This window comes from Otolemur garnettii, unplaced genomic scaffold (assembly GCF_000181295.1).
Source record: "Otolemur garnettii isolate 467f Iridium unplaced genomic scaffold, OtoGar3 scaffold00007, whole genome shotgun sequence".
Lineage (NCBI taxonomy): Eukaryota > Metazoa > Chordata > Mammalia > Primates > Galagidae > Otolemur > Otolemur garnettii.
The window spans coordinates 30,868,847-30,887,051 of NW_003852402.1; the positions used below are offsets into that span (position 1 = coordinate 30,868,847).

Consider the following 18,205-nt stretch of genomic DNA (forward strand, 5'->3'; position numbering starts at 1 on the left):
CCCCTGTCTTTATCTTTGTTTTTATTTCATTAGAGAATGAGGTCCTCAGAATCTTCCTATTATAGATGTTCATTTAAATGAAAAATCGTCTATGATGTGTACTTATCCTTGCCTCTTGTGTGTAATCCAATCACCCCATGAGTGAGAACAAAGTACATTTTGTCCCCTCAAAGTCACTCATAATTGGTCATCACCAGCTTTGGGTTACAGGCAGGACAATACTTTGGCTTCCAGGCATGTGGGATAAACAACATAGTCCAGAAATTAAGAATGAAACCTTGGTCCTCAGATTCTAACCCTGTCACTAATTAGCTTTGTGAACCCCACTTTAAGTTCAAACCCTAAGTTTTAAACAAGATTCTGCACCTTAATTACACAATTTTTTTTCCCTCTATCCCATCCAAATTCCACCCACTGCTTACAACTCAACATTAATCCCATTTGTGCTCTCCTGTCTTAGAATTCTTAACCATACTAATAACCTAGTCACCACATGTCACCATTTCTATTGCTTCACTTTCTAATTTCTCAAGTCAGAATGTAAATTACAGTTAACGACCTCTTAACATCTCTCTCTGATTACTACAGCAGACAGTGTTCTGATGGCATTCATAGGAAGTAGAGGTCAGCAAAAGCAGGATATAGCACACAAGGTGTCACAAAAGAGATAACATATGCATTAGGGTCTTTAAAACAAGGTAGGTGTTCAGTAAATGGCAGTGTTGAGAAGAGCATTGCTAGTAACAGAGAATGTGCATTTACGAGTCATGTTACTCTGGTGGGAGCCCAGGAGATTGCAGGTGGTACTTCCCAGTTGGTTTGGAGTGCTTGCTTTATGTAAGCTCTTAGAATCTTATAGAGTAAGTGAAGTATAGGTGTTTATTATTATTGTTTTCTTTTATAATCATCCATTTATGTATCCCACAATATAGCTTTGCTATGCTCTTTTATATAAGTTAATTATACTATTTTGATCTTTTGTGGCATAATCTTTCACTCAGCATTAGGTTTATAAGATGTATTCACTTGGAGGGCTATCGCTGTAGTTAATTTTTTTGTTATTGAAAAGGCAATTTTTTTATAATATGATGTATTGAATGAAATAGAATATAAGCAATAGTTTACAGACTGATGAATGTCAATGCTAAACACATCACAATTTTTTATAGTACAAGTGCCCAATATTTATATTGGTAGGTGAGAAGTTCATTATTATTATTATTTTTTTTTTTTTTGCAGTTTTTGGCTGGGGCTGGGTTGGAACCCACCACCTCCAGCATAATGGGCCGGCACCCTACTCCTTGAGCCACAGGCACTGCCCGAAAAGTTAATTATTTTAAAATAAGCAGCCATGAAATGATTATCTATCTAGGCAACATAAGCAAATATATATTTGAAGTAGCAGGATGGTTCATTTCAACAAAGAGGAAGCTGATGGCAATGGAACTAAGTCTGTCAATAATAGATTTGAAAAGGGAAAATACATGTTCTCTAAAGTTAATAATAAAAATTTCCGTAATAAATGTGTAAGCCACTTTTAAAACTATTATTATACCCTATTGTATGGAAAGAGGAAAGAAAAAATGCATATAATTCTTGACTGTAAGCCATTTATGGTGATAAGAATGTTCATACCAATTACTTTATAGATCTGGTTTATTCTTTTATGTACCATCAGTTGAATCGATACTATAGCTGTAATTTTTTACTGCTTGTGGTGTATTTCATTAATTCACTCTACCAATCTTCATTAAACTACTCTTCTGTTGATTGACATAAGGGTTACAGGCATTGCTAAGAACTCTCTTGTATGTCTTATGGCACATAGGTGCAAGAGTTTCACTAGGAGTGATATATCTGGGTCACAAGATGGGCACATGTCCAACTTTACTAGATAATATCAAATGTGTCCACCTGGGTTGTTCCAGCATTATGTCAGCGTCCTTCAACCTATGTCCTTGCCAATAATTAATTACCATCATACTTTGAAATTATTGGATATTAGAGCATACATTATGGAGGGATCTTTTTAAAATCAACATTAATGTTTTTAATGAGCATCTCTAAAGAAAAATGTCCCCAGTGTGTTGTCAAGATCATTTCATTGTCATAACATTGTGTTCACTGAACCTGCCCTCCCCATATCGCCCTGGTCACCACTTGACCCCAAAGGATTGCTATTCTACATTACCGATTTGAATTATGTATATTAAAGCAGCTGTCTAAAAGTGTCCGTTGTTAAGAGCTCAAATACCATACTTGAATCTTTGAAGGACATTTATAATCCATTCTCTTGACCTCAATTATGCCTATAGGCTTTGGAAAATATAATCCTGTTTTGTTTTGTTTTTTCTCATAGAATGTAAAGAAATCATCTAAGAGCCCAGAACCTAGGCTCTTTACTCCTGAAGAATTCTTTAGAATTTTTAATAGATCCATTGATGCCTTCAAGGACTTTATGGTGGCATCTGAAACTAGTGATTGTGTGATTTCTTCAACATTAAGTCCTGAAAAAGGTAAGACATGTAAGCATTTCCAGTTCCAGTGTAATCAGCAAGCGTGGATCTTACCTGTGTAGCTAGGAATCTACCTCTGAATCAAATATATGTGTAGCGATAGAAAGATACATGTGTGTATGTCTAAAAAAAAAATCAATGGCACAAAAGAAACTAATGACAGATTTGTTGGTTTCCAAGCCAAAATGATACTCATTGCTTTCAAAGTAAAGGACTGCATGTGAGTAAACAGTACAATATCTGAAATGATCACTCCTATTTTTTCTCATCTAGTATTTGCTAGTAATGTACAATTATATTATTCTTCACCTCCAGTCTTCTTAATGTTCCTTTCTCAAACCTTTTTCTTAAAGATCTAAGTCATCGCTTCTGATCCTCAATATCTATATTGAGACTCTTTCTTCCCTAATCCCCCTCCCTGCCCCACCCCCTGCCCTGGATCCCTGGATCCCTACACCACAAAACCCTAATTTCATGACTTTCTTTTTTATGACAATCTGTCATTATTCACATTTATTAGCACATGTATGCAAGAAACCTTCATTCCACAAGGTGACTGTGGTGAATTTCTTAATAAAATAGAGCAGCAGGACCTAGGATGAAATAAATAGGATCTGAATAAACAGACCTGACAAGTACTCTGTTATTGCACTTCACCTTTGGGGACTCGGTAATTCCTATAAACTCGTATAACACTGACACGTTATTGCTTTCTATTTAGATTCCAGAGTCAGTGTCACAAAACCATTTATGTTACCCCCTGTTGCAGCCAGCTCCCTTAGGAATGACAGCAGTAGCAGTAATAGTAAGTACACATATGTGATTTAATGCATGCACGGCTCCAATTAGCATCTATAGGAGTATTGCATGGGCTTTTAAGGAAATTTCTAATTATTACTATTAATACTGTTCTGTCACTGTTATTCTTCTTGTGGTCTTCCTGAGATTTAAGACTATAGAATTGAGTTTCCCTAGAGCTTGAGATAATATTTAGAGAATTGAGCCAATAAATTGTCTGCTAAGATTATTTTAAATAAGGCATGATACTAATTTTAGAAATACTGTTTACACTGTTGTCATTACAGACCTGTATATTTTGTACAGAATGTGCCTAACAAAAATGGAAATGTAAAACCGAATGTACAAAGGCTAGTTGTATAGAATTCCAAGGATATTTTCAGTTGTGTGTGAATCAGTAGTTACCACTGCGTATTTGGAAAGTTGATATTGTTATTTTACTATAAAGTTGTATGTTGGAGTTCAGGAGACTATGCTGATTTTCCTGCTGTCTGGCCTCTTTAGCCAAGAGCTCATTCCCTGCAAGACTCTATCTTCTTTTGATAGCCAGACAAAGGTCATTATAAATATTTTGGATTTAATGACTATCCTATAGCCTCATTAAGATGATAACGTGGTCTTAGCTAAAAAGTCATTCTCTTAAGATTTATAAATAGGGCACTGCCATTTGTTCAGGGACATGGGAGACCTATTGATAAAAGGGAATACACAACTTATTACAAATCCACAATAGCCTGGATTTTTTTTTTTTTTAAAAAACCCCATAATACAATTTATTTTGGAATTTTGCTCCCAAAACGTGACCTGAACTGAGATGAGACTATATAGTCTTTATTGATAACGAATTAGATCTGAAAAGCTTCAGAAAGAGACTAGGTTCAAGAACCTGTTTGTTAGTGAACTAAGGTCTTCCTTACCAACAGTGGGTCTTATTAATCTTTTCAAAGAAGGTGCTTTTTGGCTTCTTAAATTCTGTTTCTATTTCATTGATTTATAATCTTTATTATTTCTTTCCTTCTACTTGCATTGGGTTTAATTTGCACGACTTCTTTTAAGCTTTTTAGGGTGGAAAAATTAAATTGTTTATTTTACAGCATTTTTTTATAATTGTAAGCACCGAACAGGTATAAATTTCCTTGTAAGCACTGCCCTGCTTCTGTTACATCCCACGCATTTTTATATGTTATGGTTTTGATATTACAGTGTTCTCTTGTGATTTCTTTTTTTGATTTATGTGCAATATGGGTATAAAAGCGAATTGTTTGTTGTCTAGAATTTTGGAGTTTTCTAGATATCCTATAGTTATTGGTTCCTAATGTGATTTTGTTATTGTCAGAAAACATACTCTATAATCTTTTAAAATGTATTGATACTTATTGTATGTGTTTTATTCAATTATTTGGTGAAGTCAGATTTGGCCAAAGTCATTGATAGTGTTGTTCCTATCTTTCATTCCTTCTTAAGTATTTTGTCTAATTTTTATCATTTACTCAGAAAGGGGAATTAAAAATCTATTGATTGTGTATTTGTCTGATTCTCCTTTTGGATCTAAGTTTCTTGCTTTTTATAGTTTGAAACTATGTGTAATAAATAATACCTTTATTACTGTTATGTCCTCTCTGATGAATCGACCTTTTAATGTTACTGAAATATCCCTTATTACCTCTGGTAATGTTCTTTGTCTTGATCTGTATACTTTGTCTGTTATTAGTAGAGCCAATCTTTCTTAAGATTTCTGTTTTCATGTTATCTTTTGCTTTCTTTTATTTTCAACTCATTTTCCTTATTTTTAAAGTATATCTCTGCAAGACAACATATAGCTGGGTCTTGTTATTTTATCTAGTCTGTCTCTTATTTTTAATTAGAGTGTTTCATTCATTTATATATCATAAATTTGGGGGATGGATTAATTAGGGACTATCACTTTATTACTTGTTTTTTAATTTGTTGCATTTGTTTACGGATTCTTCACTCTTTCTTTCTAGCTCTTTTCAGAGTTAAATAACCTTTATGGGGTTTTCTTAGCATTTTGTTTTAATTACTGTTGACTTTTTAATAGTATTTTTGTGCATTATTTTGTGGCTATAGTAGGATTAAAGCATGTATGTTAACTTGTAATGTTTTATTTAGAGTTAATATTGTAGCACTTTTTAAATTAAATCATAACTGTGTACATTAATGCAGTCATGGGGTACAGTGGGCTGGTTTTATATACAATTCGAAATATTTTCATCAAACTGGTTAATGTAGCCTTCATGCCATTTTCTTAATTATTATGTTAAGACATTTATATTCTACATTTAGAAAGTTTCACATGTACCCTTGTGAGATGTAGCACTTTAGAAAAAAATAAAGAACCAAAACCACGATAGTTTTACTAACCCACACCCATTTTTTGTACTGTTACTAACACATACCTGCATAGATTATAAGCCCATAACAGTCTTCAAATTATTGCTTTACACTATCATATATATTTGTTTAAGTAAGAGAAGAAAAAAATACATTGTCTTTTACATTTATCCACTTACTTATTATTTCTTGTGCCCTTCACTCATGCTCACAGATCCAAGTTTCCACCTGGTGTTAGGTCCTTTCAGGATGAAAAAGTCTAGCATTTCCTATAGCACAGATCTGCTGGCAACAAATTCTCTTTTTTCTCTGCTACTGAGAAAATGTCTTTATTTTGTCTTCCATGTCGCAGGTACTTTTTACTAGATACTGAATTACGGGTTAGCAGAATTATTTTTTCCGTTCAGTCCTTTAAAAACATCACTCTGTTGCCCTCCTGCAGCTATTGTTTTTGAAAAAAGAACAATTAGCCCTAATTTATCTCATGCTTTCCTATATGGAGTAGCTCATTTTTTTCCTCCATATTGTTTAAAATTTTCTCCTTTTGAGAAGTTTACCTAGAATATGTCTATGAATGGTATTTCTCTTTCTTGGGGTTTGTCAAGCTGATCTGTAAGTTTATTTTATTTTGGGAGAAAATTTGGTGCTAATTTTTTCAAATACTTTTTCTCCATTTTGTCTATCCTCTCTGATTTGCTCATACATATTTTAGGCATTTTAAAACGGTGTCAGAGGTCACAGATATGTTGTTCATTTTGTTTAGCCCCCTTCGCTCAGCTCTTCTGAATCATTTCTACTTAACTGTCTTCAAGTTCACCAACTTTTTATTCTGTCATCTTTAATCTGCTGAAATTTTTTCATTCTGTGCACTTTTTCACTTCTCAATTTATATATTGTGCTCTAGAATTTTCCATTGATTATATTTACACTTTAGAAGCAATGAGACTTTCCATCTGCATATTCGTTTTGACCATATTTTCCCTTTTGTTCCTTAAATAGAATCATAAAGCTGCTCTAAAGTTCTCGTTTCCTAATTTCAACATGTAGACCATCTCAGGGTTGGTTTCTGTTGACTGTTTTTCCTCTTGATTATAGGTCACATTTCCTTTTAAATGGTGTAATTTTTGAATATATGGTAGACATTGTGAATACTATGTTCTTCTGGGTTTTATTGCATTTCTTTAGAGACTGCTGTATTTTGTTCTGGTGGGAGGTTCAATTACTGGCACACGAGCTTTGTCTTTCCTCTCGGTGTTTTTTTAAACTTTCTTGGCTACTGGGGTTGAGTAGGTATGGACTTTCCAGGAATCTCTAAACTGCTCAGAAAATTTCTCCCAACTTACTTGTGAGAACACCTTTGTCCCCATTGTTACACGACTGCTAGATTCCCTGATAAGACACAACTCCCCAGGTATCATTTTTGTCAGGTTTGGTGATGTGTGTCTCTGTGTGTGCAGCTTGCTATTCAACTAATAACTTAAGGAGACTTGTCTAGTGATTTCTGGTACTCTTTCTCTGTACAACTCCCTGCTTTCAAACAATACAGATCTACAGACTTCAGCCACATCAACCCTGAACTTCATCCTCTGACTACCTGTTTCAGTGAAACCATTGAACCATTTTTAGACTCTGTCTTCACACCTCAATCAGATGCAGCTGCCTGGCACCTAAAAGCCAGCAGGCCAGGGCAATTGTGTGCCTTCCTTTGTGTGTTTTCCCCCCTCCCAGGAATGATACTTTTCTGTGGCTTATTGGCCAATTTCTGAAGATAGTTGCCTCATATAATGTTTCTAGAATTATTAGATTGGGAAGACTAAGCTACTATTGTGGTTGGCAACCAAAGCCTTTGTTGCTGACTTTAGAAGATAAATTTGGCCTATCATGTGGCTCATGCCTGTAATCCTAGCACTCTGGGAGGCCGATGTGGGAGGATTGCTTGAGGCCAGGAGTTCAAGATCAGCCTGAGCAAGAGTGAGACCCAGTCTCTATAAAAAATAGAAAAATTAGTCGGGGCATGGTGACCTATGCCTGTAGTCCCAGCTCCCCAGGAGGCTGAAGCAACAGAATTGCTTGAGCCCAGGAGTTTGAGATTGCTGTGGACTATGATGGTGCCCCTGCACGCTTGTCTCAAAAATATAAAAGACAAACTGAATGTAAATCACTTGTTCAACCCTCTGCCTCTGAGTCAGAAGGTACTTTTTTAAATTGAAAAATGAAAAGGAAGCCTTCTTTTTTATTTATTTCCTTTTCTTTTTTTAAAATAAAAATATGTCTTGCATTTTCAGAAACTTTTGGCTGGGTGGTATCACTCATGAATATGCCACTTAGATACCTATGCACAAAACAAGCTTTTCTGGTTCTCTCAGGAAAACAGATGAAAAAATACCCATAATAGAGTAAATAATACGTATAATAAAAGAATTGTATAAATGGTTTTAGTTGTAGTGTAAAAAGTCAGAGAAATTTGAAGAAGGCTTGCTAGTTTTCAGGGATTAGAATCAAAAGCTGGTCATAGCAATCAAAGGACCAGGACATATGAAGATACATTGCAGAGATGGGAGTGTAGAATGCAAAGTCATGTGATAATATATACACCTGCTATTAATAGTTATCTAAAGGGAATATTGTTTATAAAGTAATAGTCATATCCTTTATGCAAAGCTAAAAGGAAGCTTTGAAGATGTTTAAGTTTGAGATCCTTGCAGGCATTACCAGCAATACAGAAAGAAATCTTTATTTTGATACTACTTTATGCATCTTCTAGAACTGCAGTCTTGACTCAGACTGCCTGGACAAACATCCCAGGCAAAATACTTCCATCCTCTTGACTCCTCAGTGAAACAGAGCGTGTGACTCCTTCACAGGGTTTCTGTGAGTGTTAAATGAGTTAGTACACATGTACTGGGAGCCATACCTGGTGTATTCTGATAGCTCATCGTTAACTATTAGAACAGATAGAGGCAGTAAGACTGGGTCAGTGTTCCTGGTGGGCTCTGATTCTCACTCAAGAAGGAAAACCCATTTACCTGTTTCATAAGCACCGAGAGACCCCTGTTCTCAGCAGGGATGCTCCTACCCAGACTCACTCTAACAAGTTGTTCTGCAAAATTGTAGCACAATTTTGCGTGTTCTGTATTTCCACTGGTGTCAGTTATTATTAGTCAAACCAACAAGTCAGTTCCTAAGATTTTTGAACAGTGGACAGTTGCAGTCATAGTGAGGTAAAATTAATCAGACAATAACCCGTGAATTGAGATTCCTCTACTCCTATCAGGATGAACTCTCCCTATCTGCAAGGTCTCTGTGGATAATCTCTATATAAGGTCAAAGCCTTGTCCAGATACCTTTCTTTATGGGCACAGAGGCATACATTCAAATCTTTTTGATTCTTGGTGTATGGCTAAGGTGCCAGACAATGAAGTCCTCCCCTGAAGGTGTTTTCTGATGAAGTTGTTTTTCTCTCCCTGCCAGAGGGACAGTAGTATGCTTGATCAATTGATGGCAGGACTCTTAAGCCCTATGCATGAACTAATAACAAAATAGCAAAAGCAAAGTAACAGTGACCTCTATGAAGCTCAGTAATTCATGAGCCCTTTCCCTTCCTAGTCTTTCCTGTCCCTCTCCCTTCCTCACTCCTAAGGGGGAATGTTGCTGCTGGGTCTCAGTCAGATTCTGGAACTTTGTACAGGCTTATCATCATTCAGAACTGTCTGTCATAGTGGTTAGCAAGTCACTGAAGTCTGAGAGGGCTGTGTGAGCATTGCTAAGTGAGGTCTCCCACACAGCTTTGTTGGAAGACCCTGGTCTTCCAGCCTGACAAAGGTTCTGAGTAGCCAACTGTAGTGAGCTTGCTGAGCTCACTCATCAGTAAGCTCCTTCTGACCTTTGCTAGTGAGTCTGGTTTTTCTCTGATCTGAGTGGTGAAATCCAAGATTTAAGTTTGGTCCTTGGGTAGAGACGGAAGAACTGAGTGTTTGGCTTCCTTGATTCCAGGGCATCTGGTTAACCAGACAAAGGTAATGGGAGCCCCCTAGAATAGCATCCTAATCACTAGAGTTTTCCACTAGGCTGAGGGGATAAAAGTATCATTAGATTCCTTTGTTCTCTCTGTATATATACATTAATTTGGACCTCTCCAAGAGGTCACCTAGTCAAGTCTGTCATATTTACACACCAGCAATACCATAGGCAGTGGGAGTCACAGCAGGTTGGCCATGAAGGAGAACCACAAATAGCCAGGTCATTGATTTACAGATAGTGTCATTACATTCTTGAATTGCTTGTAACTGTAAATCCATTTTCTCATAGAAAATACTTTTATAGATGATAGTTAAATCCCAGAGTAGCCCACATAATCTTACATATAATCTTGAAGATAGTTGTATTCTTGTAATGATAGTATGACTTCAGTTAGGTCAAATACCATTTTACAACCCAGATTTATTTCGATGGGAAAAATCTGTGTTGAGCTCTAATTTGAGATGCCTAAGTGTATCTCACACAGACCTCTTATGGAGGCAATTCATGGTTCTGTGAATGGATAACCCCACTTCCCAAAACTCCCTAGCTGGGAACCCCTGTACCCTACACTAGATACCTATCCCTAACTGTCCCTTCTCCCCCAACACACATGCACATGAGCATACGTGCAAGCATCTTATCAACTCTCTTTGGAAATAGGAATCATAGGATTAGGGGAATCCCTATTTCAAGTTCACATTTGGTGAAAGAATAGACAACTCCTGTCCTCACTACTTAGAAGTAGTAGCTAAGATCCTCTTCCTACCTCTGAAGTTAAATCATTGAGTTTTATTTTTCCCTTGTAAGTGTTGATATACATACAGTGGACTGGTTATCATATATACTTTAAGTTCTCTGTATGTAAAATAGGTGATTGTAGGCTGAGTCTGTAACCCAAATACCGTTGCACAATTGGCCAAAAGCAGGTACTTTACCTTGAATTAGTTTATATTTTGATCATGTAATAGTTACCTCTTCAAAAGAAAATTGCCAACTTAATGCCTGCAAACTAGCATAGATGTGTCAATATTCCCAAACAACTAAGTCGTTCTTTGTAAAGAGACAGGTAGAAAAGGCTATCAAAATCAGTTTCGTGTTGGAAGGAAGAGATGCTTGTGGGAGACATGTTTTGTTTAATTTGTGAGTCCTTTCTGCTTCTCGTGGAAGAGTAAGACAGCATCGAAGAAGGTGTTCCAAGCCAATCCCATGTCTTCTGTCTCACTGAGTCACTTATCTAGACTCACTTAGTAGAGGGTGACACTGTGCTTTCAACTATTCTTCAGCCTTAGCATCAAGCTTTCCAAGACAACATTCTGAAAAATCAAATCCTTGGTCCATGACCCTGTCTGGCACCACCTGGCATGTAATAAATGTGTACAGAAGATGGAAATGAGGAAACAGCCACGATGCTAAGCACGAAATGCTGGAAAATGCTATAACCATAGTGCACATGGAATATCTTAATATTCGCAGTAGGCCAAACATAGCTGAATGGATACAGACCTTGATCCAGGTTGTAAATGTCATCTTTACAATTTCTGGGCGTGTTGTCAAGGGTGAGAAAGTGAACCGATTCAGAAGATGAAGGCCTAGGAGCTAGATCTGCTGGATAGTATAAATCGCTTTCCCCCAGGAATCTGTCAAGTGTGTTCCATATGCATCAGCATTAACTGTGTCAAATCTCTTTCTGTCTCTCGAGTTTTTTTTTAAATGTATTCCTTTTTTCTTTTTTCTTTTTTTTTTTTTTTTTGGAGACTACATGGACTTTTATTGCCTTGCGAAAACAATGCTCAGCAGAAAAATCAACCTCTTGAATAATTTAAACAGATATAGGTCAAGAGTATATTGTGGAAACAGTTGGGAACAACCACAGCATAAAAGCAAAACCTCTAGAGGGGATGTGCTGTCCTCACCACTGTGTTCTTTAAATTACAGGGAAGGCTCTGAATTCCACTGGAGACTCGAGCCTACAATGGGCGGCCACGGCATTGCCAGCATTCTTCTCTCTCCTAATTGGCTTTGCTTTTGGAGCTTTATACTGGAAGGTACGTGTCGCTGTCGCTTTTTATTTATTTATTTATTTATTTTGCTCTCCATCAATCAACTTTACATATTTATTTGTTCACCCTATGTTGACATAAATAAATGATTAACAGACAAACTTTCTTTTTCTGAGAAAGGATCCTATTAAGAAAACAATGAGTCCTACCCTGTCAACATTTACATTTTAGAAAGTTGCCCTCAAGTTTTGACCACCCCTATAGGTTCATCCTATAAGGGTACATGTGAATCTCTCTAAATGTAGAATATAAATGTCTTAACACAATAACTAAGAAAAAGACATGAAGGCTATGTTAACCAGTTGGATGAAAGTATTTCAAATTGTGTACAGAAACAGTACACTGTACCCCATGATAGTATTAATGTACACTGCTATGATTTAATAAAAATAAAAATAAAAAATGAAGACCTAAAGACAATTAAAAAAAAAAAAAGTTGCCTTCCATGTCCTTGTTATGTGTGGAGACAACCCCTGAAGCTAATATCTACACTTAAGGATTAGGAACTGGTTTTAATGATCTGAACTAAATATAAAAAGAAATGAAACCTGCTAAAAAAGTTATATGACGTGCTCAAAAGCCAAACAGAATTGCCATTTGTATTATCTGCTATGGAGATTTCTAATCACTCATCCTGTTATGGAAGACATTCTTATTGAAGCCTGTCTAAAAATTTAAAATGAGCGAAATCATCACAACTCAAGTTTTTGAAATGTCTTTGGAATTTGATGACTATTTTGAATCTCTTAGTTTCTTTATTACTCTTTGACCCCCTAACATCCTAAAAAGGTTGAGTCAGAAACACTATGCAGTTTTCATACTCTTTTACTGCAAAAATATGTTGCATACTGCAAGTTGGGGAAACAAACTATGGTTGGAGTTACTGACATAAAAGATAAACATCTTAACTCTTAAATATTATACCATTCGTTGATATTTTTACAATCTATTTCCATTGTTCTTTTCCCAGAAGAAACAGCCAAATCTTTCAAGGGCAGTTGAAACTATACAGATTAATGAAGAGGATAATGAGATAAGGTATTTTGTTTTGCTAAATGTGTGCATGAGCGAGCTTGACTTTGCCCAGTTCACACACTTTTCTCACTCTAGTAATGTCTTTCAGAAGCGCGTCCCAACTCCTCATTCATGCTGGTCAACTCTCCCTCTCTCTTCAATCCTGTATCTCCATTTGTCTGTAGAATACATTCACACAATCATCTTCATGTTTCTTCTTAGGGCATCAAAAGGGGGTGTTTTGTCTATTTCTTTCTTTTTTTTTTTTCTTGGCTGGGGCTGGGCTTGAACCCACCACCTCCGGCATATGGGATCAGCGCCCTACTCCTTTGAGCCACAGGCACTGCTCATACTTTTTCTATTTCTATAAGCAGAAGAATCTTGCTCAGACTCGTGGTCATGGAGCTCTGAAAGCATGTTTACTTAAGTTTCTTTTCCACACTGTTGCCAAAACATACCGATTCGTTTCTCAGAGTCTGTTCCCAAGCTTTGTTCTTTGGTAACAGTCATTATTGGTTGGGGAGTTTTTTGCTTGTTTTTTGAGACAGAGTCTCACTAGGTCACCCTGGGTAGAGTGCCATGGCATCATCATAGCTCACAGCAACCTCAAATTCCTGGGCTCAGGTGATCCTTTTGCCTCAGCCTTACAAGTAGCTGGGATTATAGACCACCATGCCCAACTAATTTTTCCTGTTTTTAGTAAAGGTGAGGTCTCACTCTTGCTCAGGCTGGTCTCAAACTCATGAGCTTAATCCACTTGTAGCAGCCTCAAAGAGTGTTAGGATTGCAGGTATGAGCCACCACACCCGGACCATTGTCAGTCTTGAGATTTTAGGTTGTCACCACAGATCTCATCTGTAGACCTTCTAAACTCAACCTTCTTTAAACCCTGGTTCATAGTGTCATATCCTATTCAAAATACATTCAGTGATTTTTCTCTTGTATACATAATGTATTTTTTATGTCACTCTTTCAGAGCCCTTGACTTTTCTCGATAGTCATTTTTTTTTCTCCAAGACCAAATTTCAGAGGCCTTCCCATTCACCGTCACTGCCCTTTATTACTTTAACTGAGAATATTGCCCCACATCAATATTTCCATTTACATTCAGTTATAATTTTAATTTGGCATGTTATTGTTTCACATAGCATGACTGTATGTGTACATAGACGCACATAAAGAGCGTATGTGTACATGCATAAATAAAGAATTTTTTTTTGAGATTAAACAGGCAAGTTTTATTATCAAATGTTAACAATTCTACAAAAACTCAGTAGTATTGTAGTAAGTATTGCTGCCTATCTTAAAGTCTCAGAGCTTTGGGCAACATCTTAAGTCATCAAGTATGAAGAACTTTCATTATGATCTTAAGTGCCAGTTATCACCAATTTTATACACACAATTTTGTTTTTTTAATTTTCCTACTACACTGAAAAGGCCATTGCTGGTCAGCTGAAGAGGGACATATTTGGCTCTCCATTCAAGCTGTTGATCAAATTAATGCAAAGTAGGTAAAAACAGCAGTCACATAAATTGGCATGGCATTGCATCCAAACGAAGGACAAAATGAGTAACTTAAATATCAACATTCAATGCACGTAATCAAATCCTGTTTCATTCTTTGGGTTGCATGAGGCAGCAGTACCAGCTAGCTAGTGTCCAGTATTGCACTTTTGTAGCATAAACACAGCTAAACACATAGTGCTGAAACCCTGACAGCATCAGTACCTGCTCTAATCGCACCAGTCTTTATCTCTCCATCTAGCATGCTGACTATACTCCTAGGCTTTTAAAAGTTTTCATTATTTGACAGTTAAGGCATTAGAGGAAAAGGCTTAAGACTACCTTAATATAGACAAGCATACACTTCAGTTAGCATATTGTCTTCTAGGACACATTGTTCAAACATTCTCATTTCTGTGATATTAAAAACTGTGGACTTTTTCTTGTTAAAGTCCAAAGCATCAGCGTTTTTCACATAGCATGCCTATATGTGTACATAGACACATATAAAAAGCATATGTGTATATGCATAAATAAAGAATTTTTTAACCACTTGGGAAGACTGTTGAAACCATAAAATCTTTTTCTTCCCTGCACTAATTTTTAGGAAGGTAAGCTTCCCATCCAATTCTGCCATCTTTGCTGTAAGTGGAATCACGTCTATGGTTCATCTTACAAGGGTACATGTGAATTTTTCTAAATGTAGAATATAAATGTCTTAACACAATAACTAAGAAAATGACATGAAGGCTATGTTAACCAGCTTGATGAAAATATTTCAAATTGTATATGAAAACAGTGCACTGTACCCCATGACAGTATTAATGTACACAGCTATGATTTAATAGAAAAAAAACTGCCTTTTACAAAGGCCAGAACATGGTGTCCTTCAGAACCTCTGTCCAAAAGCAAATAAGCATTTTTCTTATTGTTTTTCAGTATGTTACAAGAAAAAGAGAGAGAGTTTCAAGAAGTGTAACTGTGGCTTGTATCAACACTGTTACTTTCGTACATTGGTAAGTTCTTAGAATTCCAGCTGAAATATTTAGCAAGAGCTGTACAGCATCTTAGATGTCAAAATTTAGAAATAAACTTTATTATGAAATCTCCTGTCAAGAGGATGTCAGCATGGTAATGGAAGTTGTTACACAGTAAAAAAGTAGTGTGATTAGCAGATTCATCTTGTGTGGGAGGTAGAAGAAAAATTAATGATTGAGTGTTTAGTTGAGGCCAGAAAATAAATTAGACAAGGGGGATACAGGCAGCTGCAGGGTTAAAAATGAGATGAGTTCTATAGGTTTGTTCTTAAGTTGAATTTGTATGGAAGTCAGAACAGATATATTTACTTATTAATAATAAGTAATAGCCTCAGTTCATAAGTATGAGTTGTATATAAGTTGGATGTTTGTAACTTGGGGACTTCCTGTTGAGCAAATAAATTAAAATATTATTAATGGGAGCAAAATATATAAAACCAGTTTTACTTAGACGTGACTACCATAACATGACAATATCCCATCGGTGAGATGCTGACACAAGAGAAAACCAAAAATGGTCCCCTCCCATTTCAAGGAAAATGATAATGTCAAAATATTTTATACTCTGAAGAGTAAAATTATCAAGGTCAAGTGCCACCTGCACATCCTCATCATGACCCAGAACTCAGGTGCACTGATTATAAAGCAGCAGCAGAGCTGTGCTGTGATTGTGGGGTCTATGAAAGGGTTGTGAGCAAAAGGAGAGAAAGATGTGGCTGGAGGTACTGGCGGCCATGATCTCCTGCCCTGTCTACTTTCGTGCTCTTCCTCACCTTAACTTCTGCTAACCAACATTTAGCTTTGCTTCTGCAAGAGTATTTGAAGGTCCTCTCTTCCTAATCCCACAGTTCTGTGCATTCTCTAGCCATAAAAGTTCTATTGACTCTCCTAGTTTATTACAGATGGGGTCCATGCTGAGTTTTTCCTTTCTCTACAGCTCAACATCCTTCCAGCTCTCACTTCGGCCCCAGATTCTTATCTCCAGATCAAATCTTCCTCACGAGAGCTGAGTCATAGACTGTCTTGCCTGCCCTCACAGCTCGCTTTTATAGTTACAGGACATCATTTTTTCAACACCTCAATATAACATGATGTAATAATTACATGGCACATTTCTCTGACTCTTTTATTTTATTACAAAGACTTCTTCACTTTTGTCTTCAAGCATACCCTTGGTCACCATTTTTTTCTGCTCCCCATCACAGCTTTTCTCTAAGCTTATTATTCTGTCACATACTGAAAGTGCATAGGCCTCGTTTTTTCATTGTTTTTGGAAAAAGAGTCTCTCTTGCCCAGGGTAGGGTGCAGTGGTGTGATCATAGCTCACTGCAACCTTGAACTCCTGGGCTCAAATGATCCTTCTGCTTCAGTCTCCAGAGTACCTGGTATTACAGGTACATATCAATGTACCCCTCTAAAGTTTTTATTTTTTTTTTTATAGAGCCCCTGTCTCACTTTTGCTCAGGCTGATCTCTAAATCTTGGCCTCAAGCAATTCTCCCGCCTCAGCCTCCCAAAGTACTAGGATTATAAGCACCATGTCCAGCCTCAACCCTTTTTATTTTCTGGAGCAATATTCCCGGAGCTGAAATCATTGTTTTTCCTAGAAACTCATCTATGCCTTTCAGCCTAAGGACGAGTTTCATAGTTTTTTTTTTTTTTTTTTTTTTTTTTTTTTTTTTTTTTCCTAACAGCCCTTTCATTTCCCTTAAGCTGGACATTCACAAACCACACATTACCTAGTTAATTGAGTCTTTAATGCTCAAGTGATGTCGATTGGTTTTGGATTATATTGCTGGGATCCTTTTGACACAGAGGTCTTTAACCATGTGGTTTTAATTGTGGCATTTGTCCAATGACATTTGGAGAGTGGATCAGGATGAGGAAACCTAGACACTTGTCTTAGGAGGATAAAAGATAGCATTTTATGGCTACTAGTCAGAAAACATTCAAAGGCAGGAGCTGGGTCTCTCTGCTTCTTGCTGTATCCTCAAAACCTAACTTCTTATCTGTGCATTATAGGCTCTTGGTAAATGAGACTGAGAGACTAAGGGAAGGAATGAGCCCTAAATAATTGTTTACCCAAATGGCAAAGATGCTGCTTCCTCAGAAGTATGGCTTAGTGTGTGTGTATGTAAGTGTGTGTGTGTTTAATTTGCTGATTTGGATCAATGAGACACGAAGGGTGTGCGTCAAGGAGGAGTATTCTCTACTATTATTTTTCTTTGAGTATAAAATATCGCTCATGTATAAAATGACTCACATTAGTCAGGTTAAAGAAGCCCAGAATTGTTCAGAAATGAACTCTTCACACTTACTGAGTAGTCAATGTGAAATGGATAGTGGGTGACTGAAGAAGTGACAAATTCCCTTCATGGAAAATTTGTGCAAAGCCCTCTCCAGGATCAGCTCAGATACCGCCTCAAAAAGTGACTTCCCTGATGAAAATTATGTGTGACCCTCTGTTTGTGTTCCTACTGTGTGCAGAACATCACAGTTACTTAAATAAACATGCTGTGTCCTTTTCAAAACCATAAGCTGTTAGAGGGCAGGTCATGTCTCTGAATTTAATTTTAGAATCCTGCCAAACTCAGTCACTTCTATTTTGCACACATAAATGATGAATAAGTGTGTATTGAATAAAAAGATAAATTTTTTTTGTGAATTGCAATAATGTAAGAATAAAATTTATGTAGGTAAAATTAGAAATGAACTTGTTTATATGTATGTTAGAATTCAAATGCTTAAGGAGAAATAGGGAAAGAGGAGATAAAGAGCCCAGCTCATCGCCACAAATCTGCAACCCCAGGTCAAATGTGTACATCTCATTTATAATCATTTATTGGCTATCCATCGTGTGGAGTAAGCCTTAGGCTTGGTCCTGTACCCAAATGTGTACATCTCAT

At 36.7% G+C, this 18,205-nt stretch overlaps 1 protein-coding gene across 5 annotated transcripts in view; it reads left to right on the plus strand.

The window, feature by feature from the left end:
- The window catches only part of KITLG (KIT ligand), an 86,373-nt gene that overhangs the window by 62,363 nt on the left and 5,805 nt on the right, over positions 1–18,205 (plus strand). For 2 of the 5 annotated variants that reach the window (XM_003783369.1, XM_012814192.1), the window contains 5 exons: positions 2,360–2,516; positions 3,238–3,321; positions 11,622–11,731; positions 12,717–12,784; positions 15,203–15,279. In XM_003783369.1, the coding sequence (XP_003783417.1) occupies positions 2,360–2,516; positions 3,238–3,321; positions 11,622–11,731; positions 12,717–12,784; positions 15,203–15,242 (459 nt within the window). In that variant the 3' untranslated portion in view covers positions 15,243–15,279. Of the gene's footprint in view, positions 1–2,359; positions 2,517–3,237; positions 3,322–11,621; positions 11,732–12,716; positions 12,785–15,202; positions 15,280–18,205 lie in introns of those variants that run through there. The other 3 variants (XM_012814189.2, XM_003783370.1, XM_012814191.2) reach the window with 3 other exon arrangements.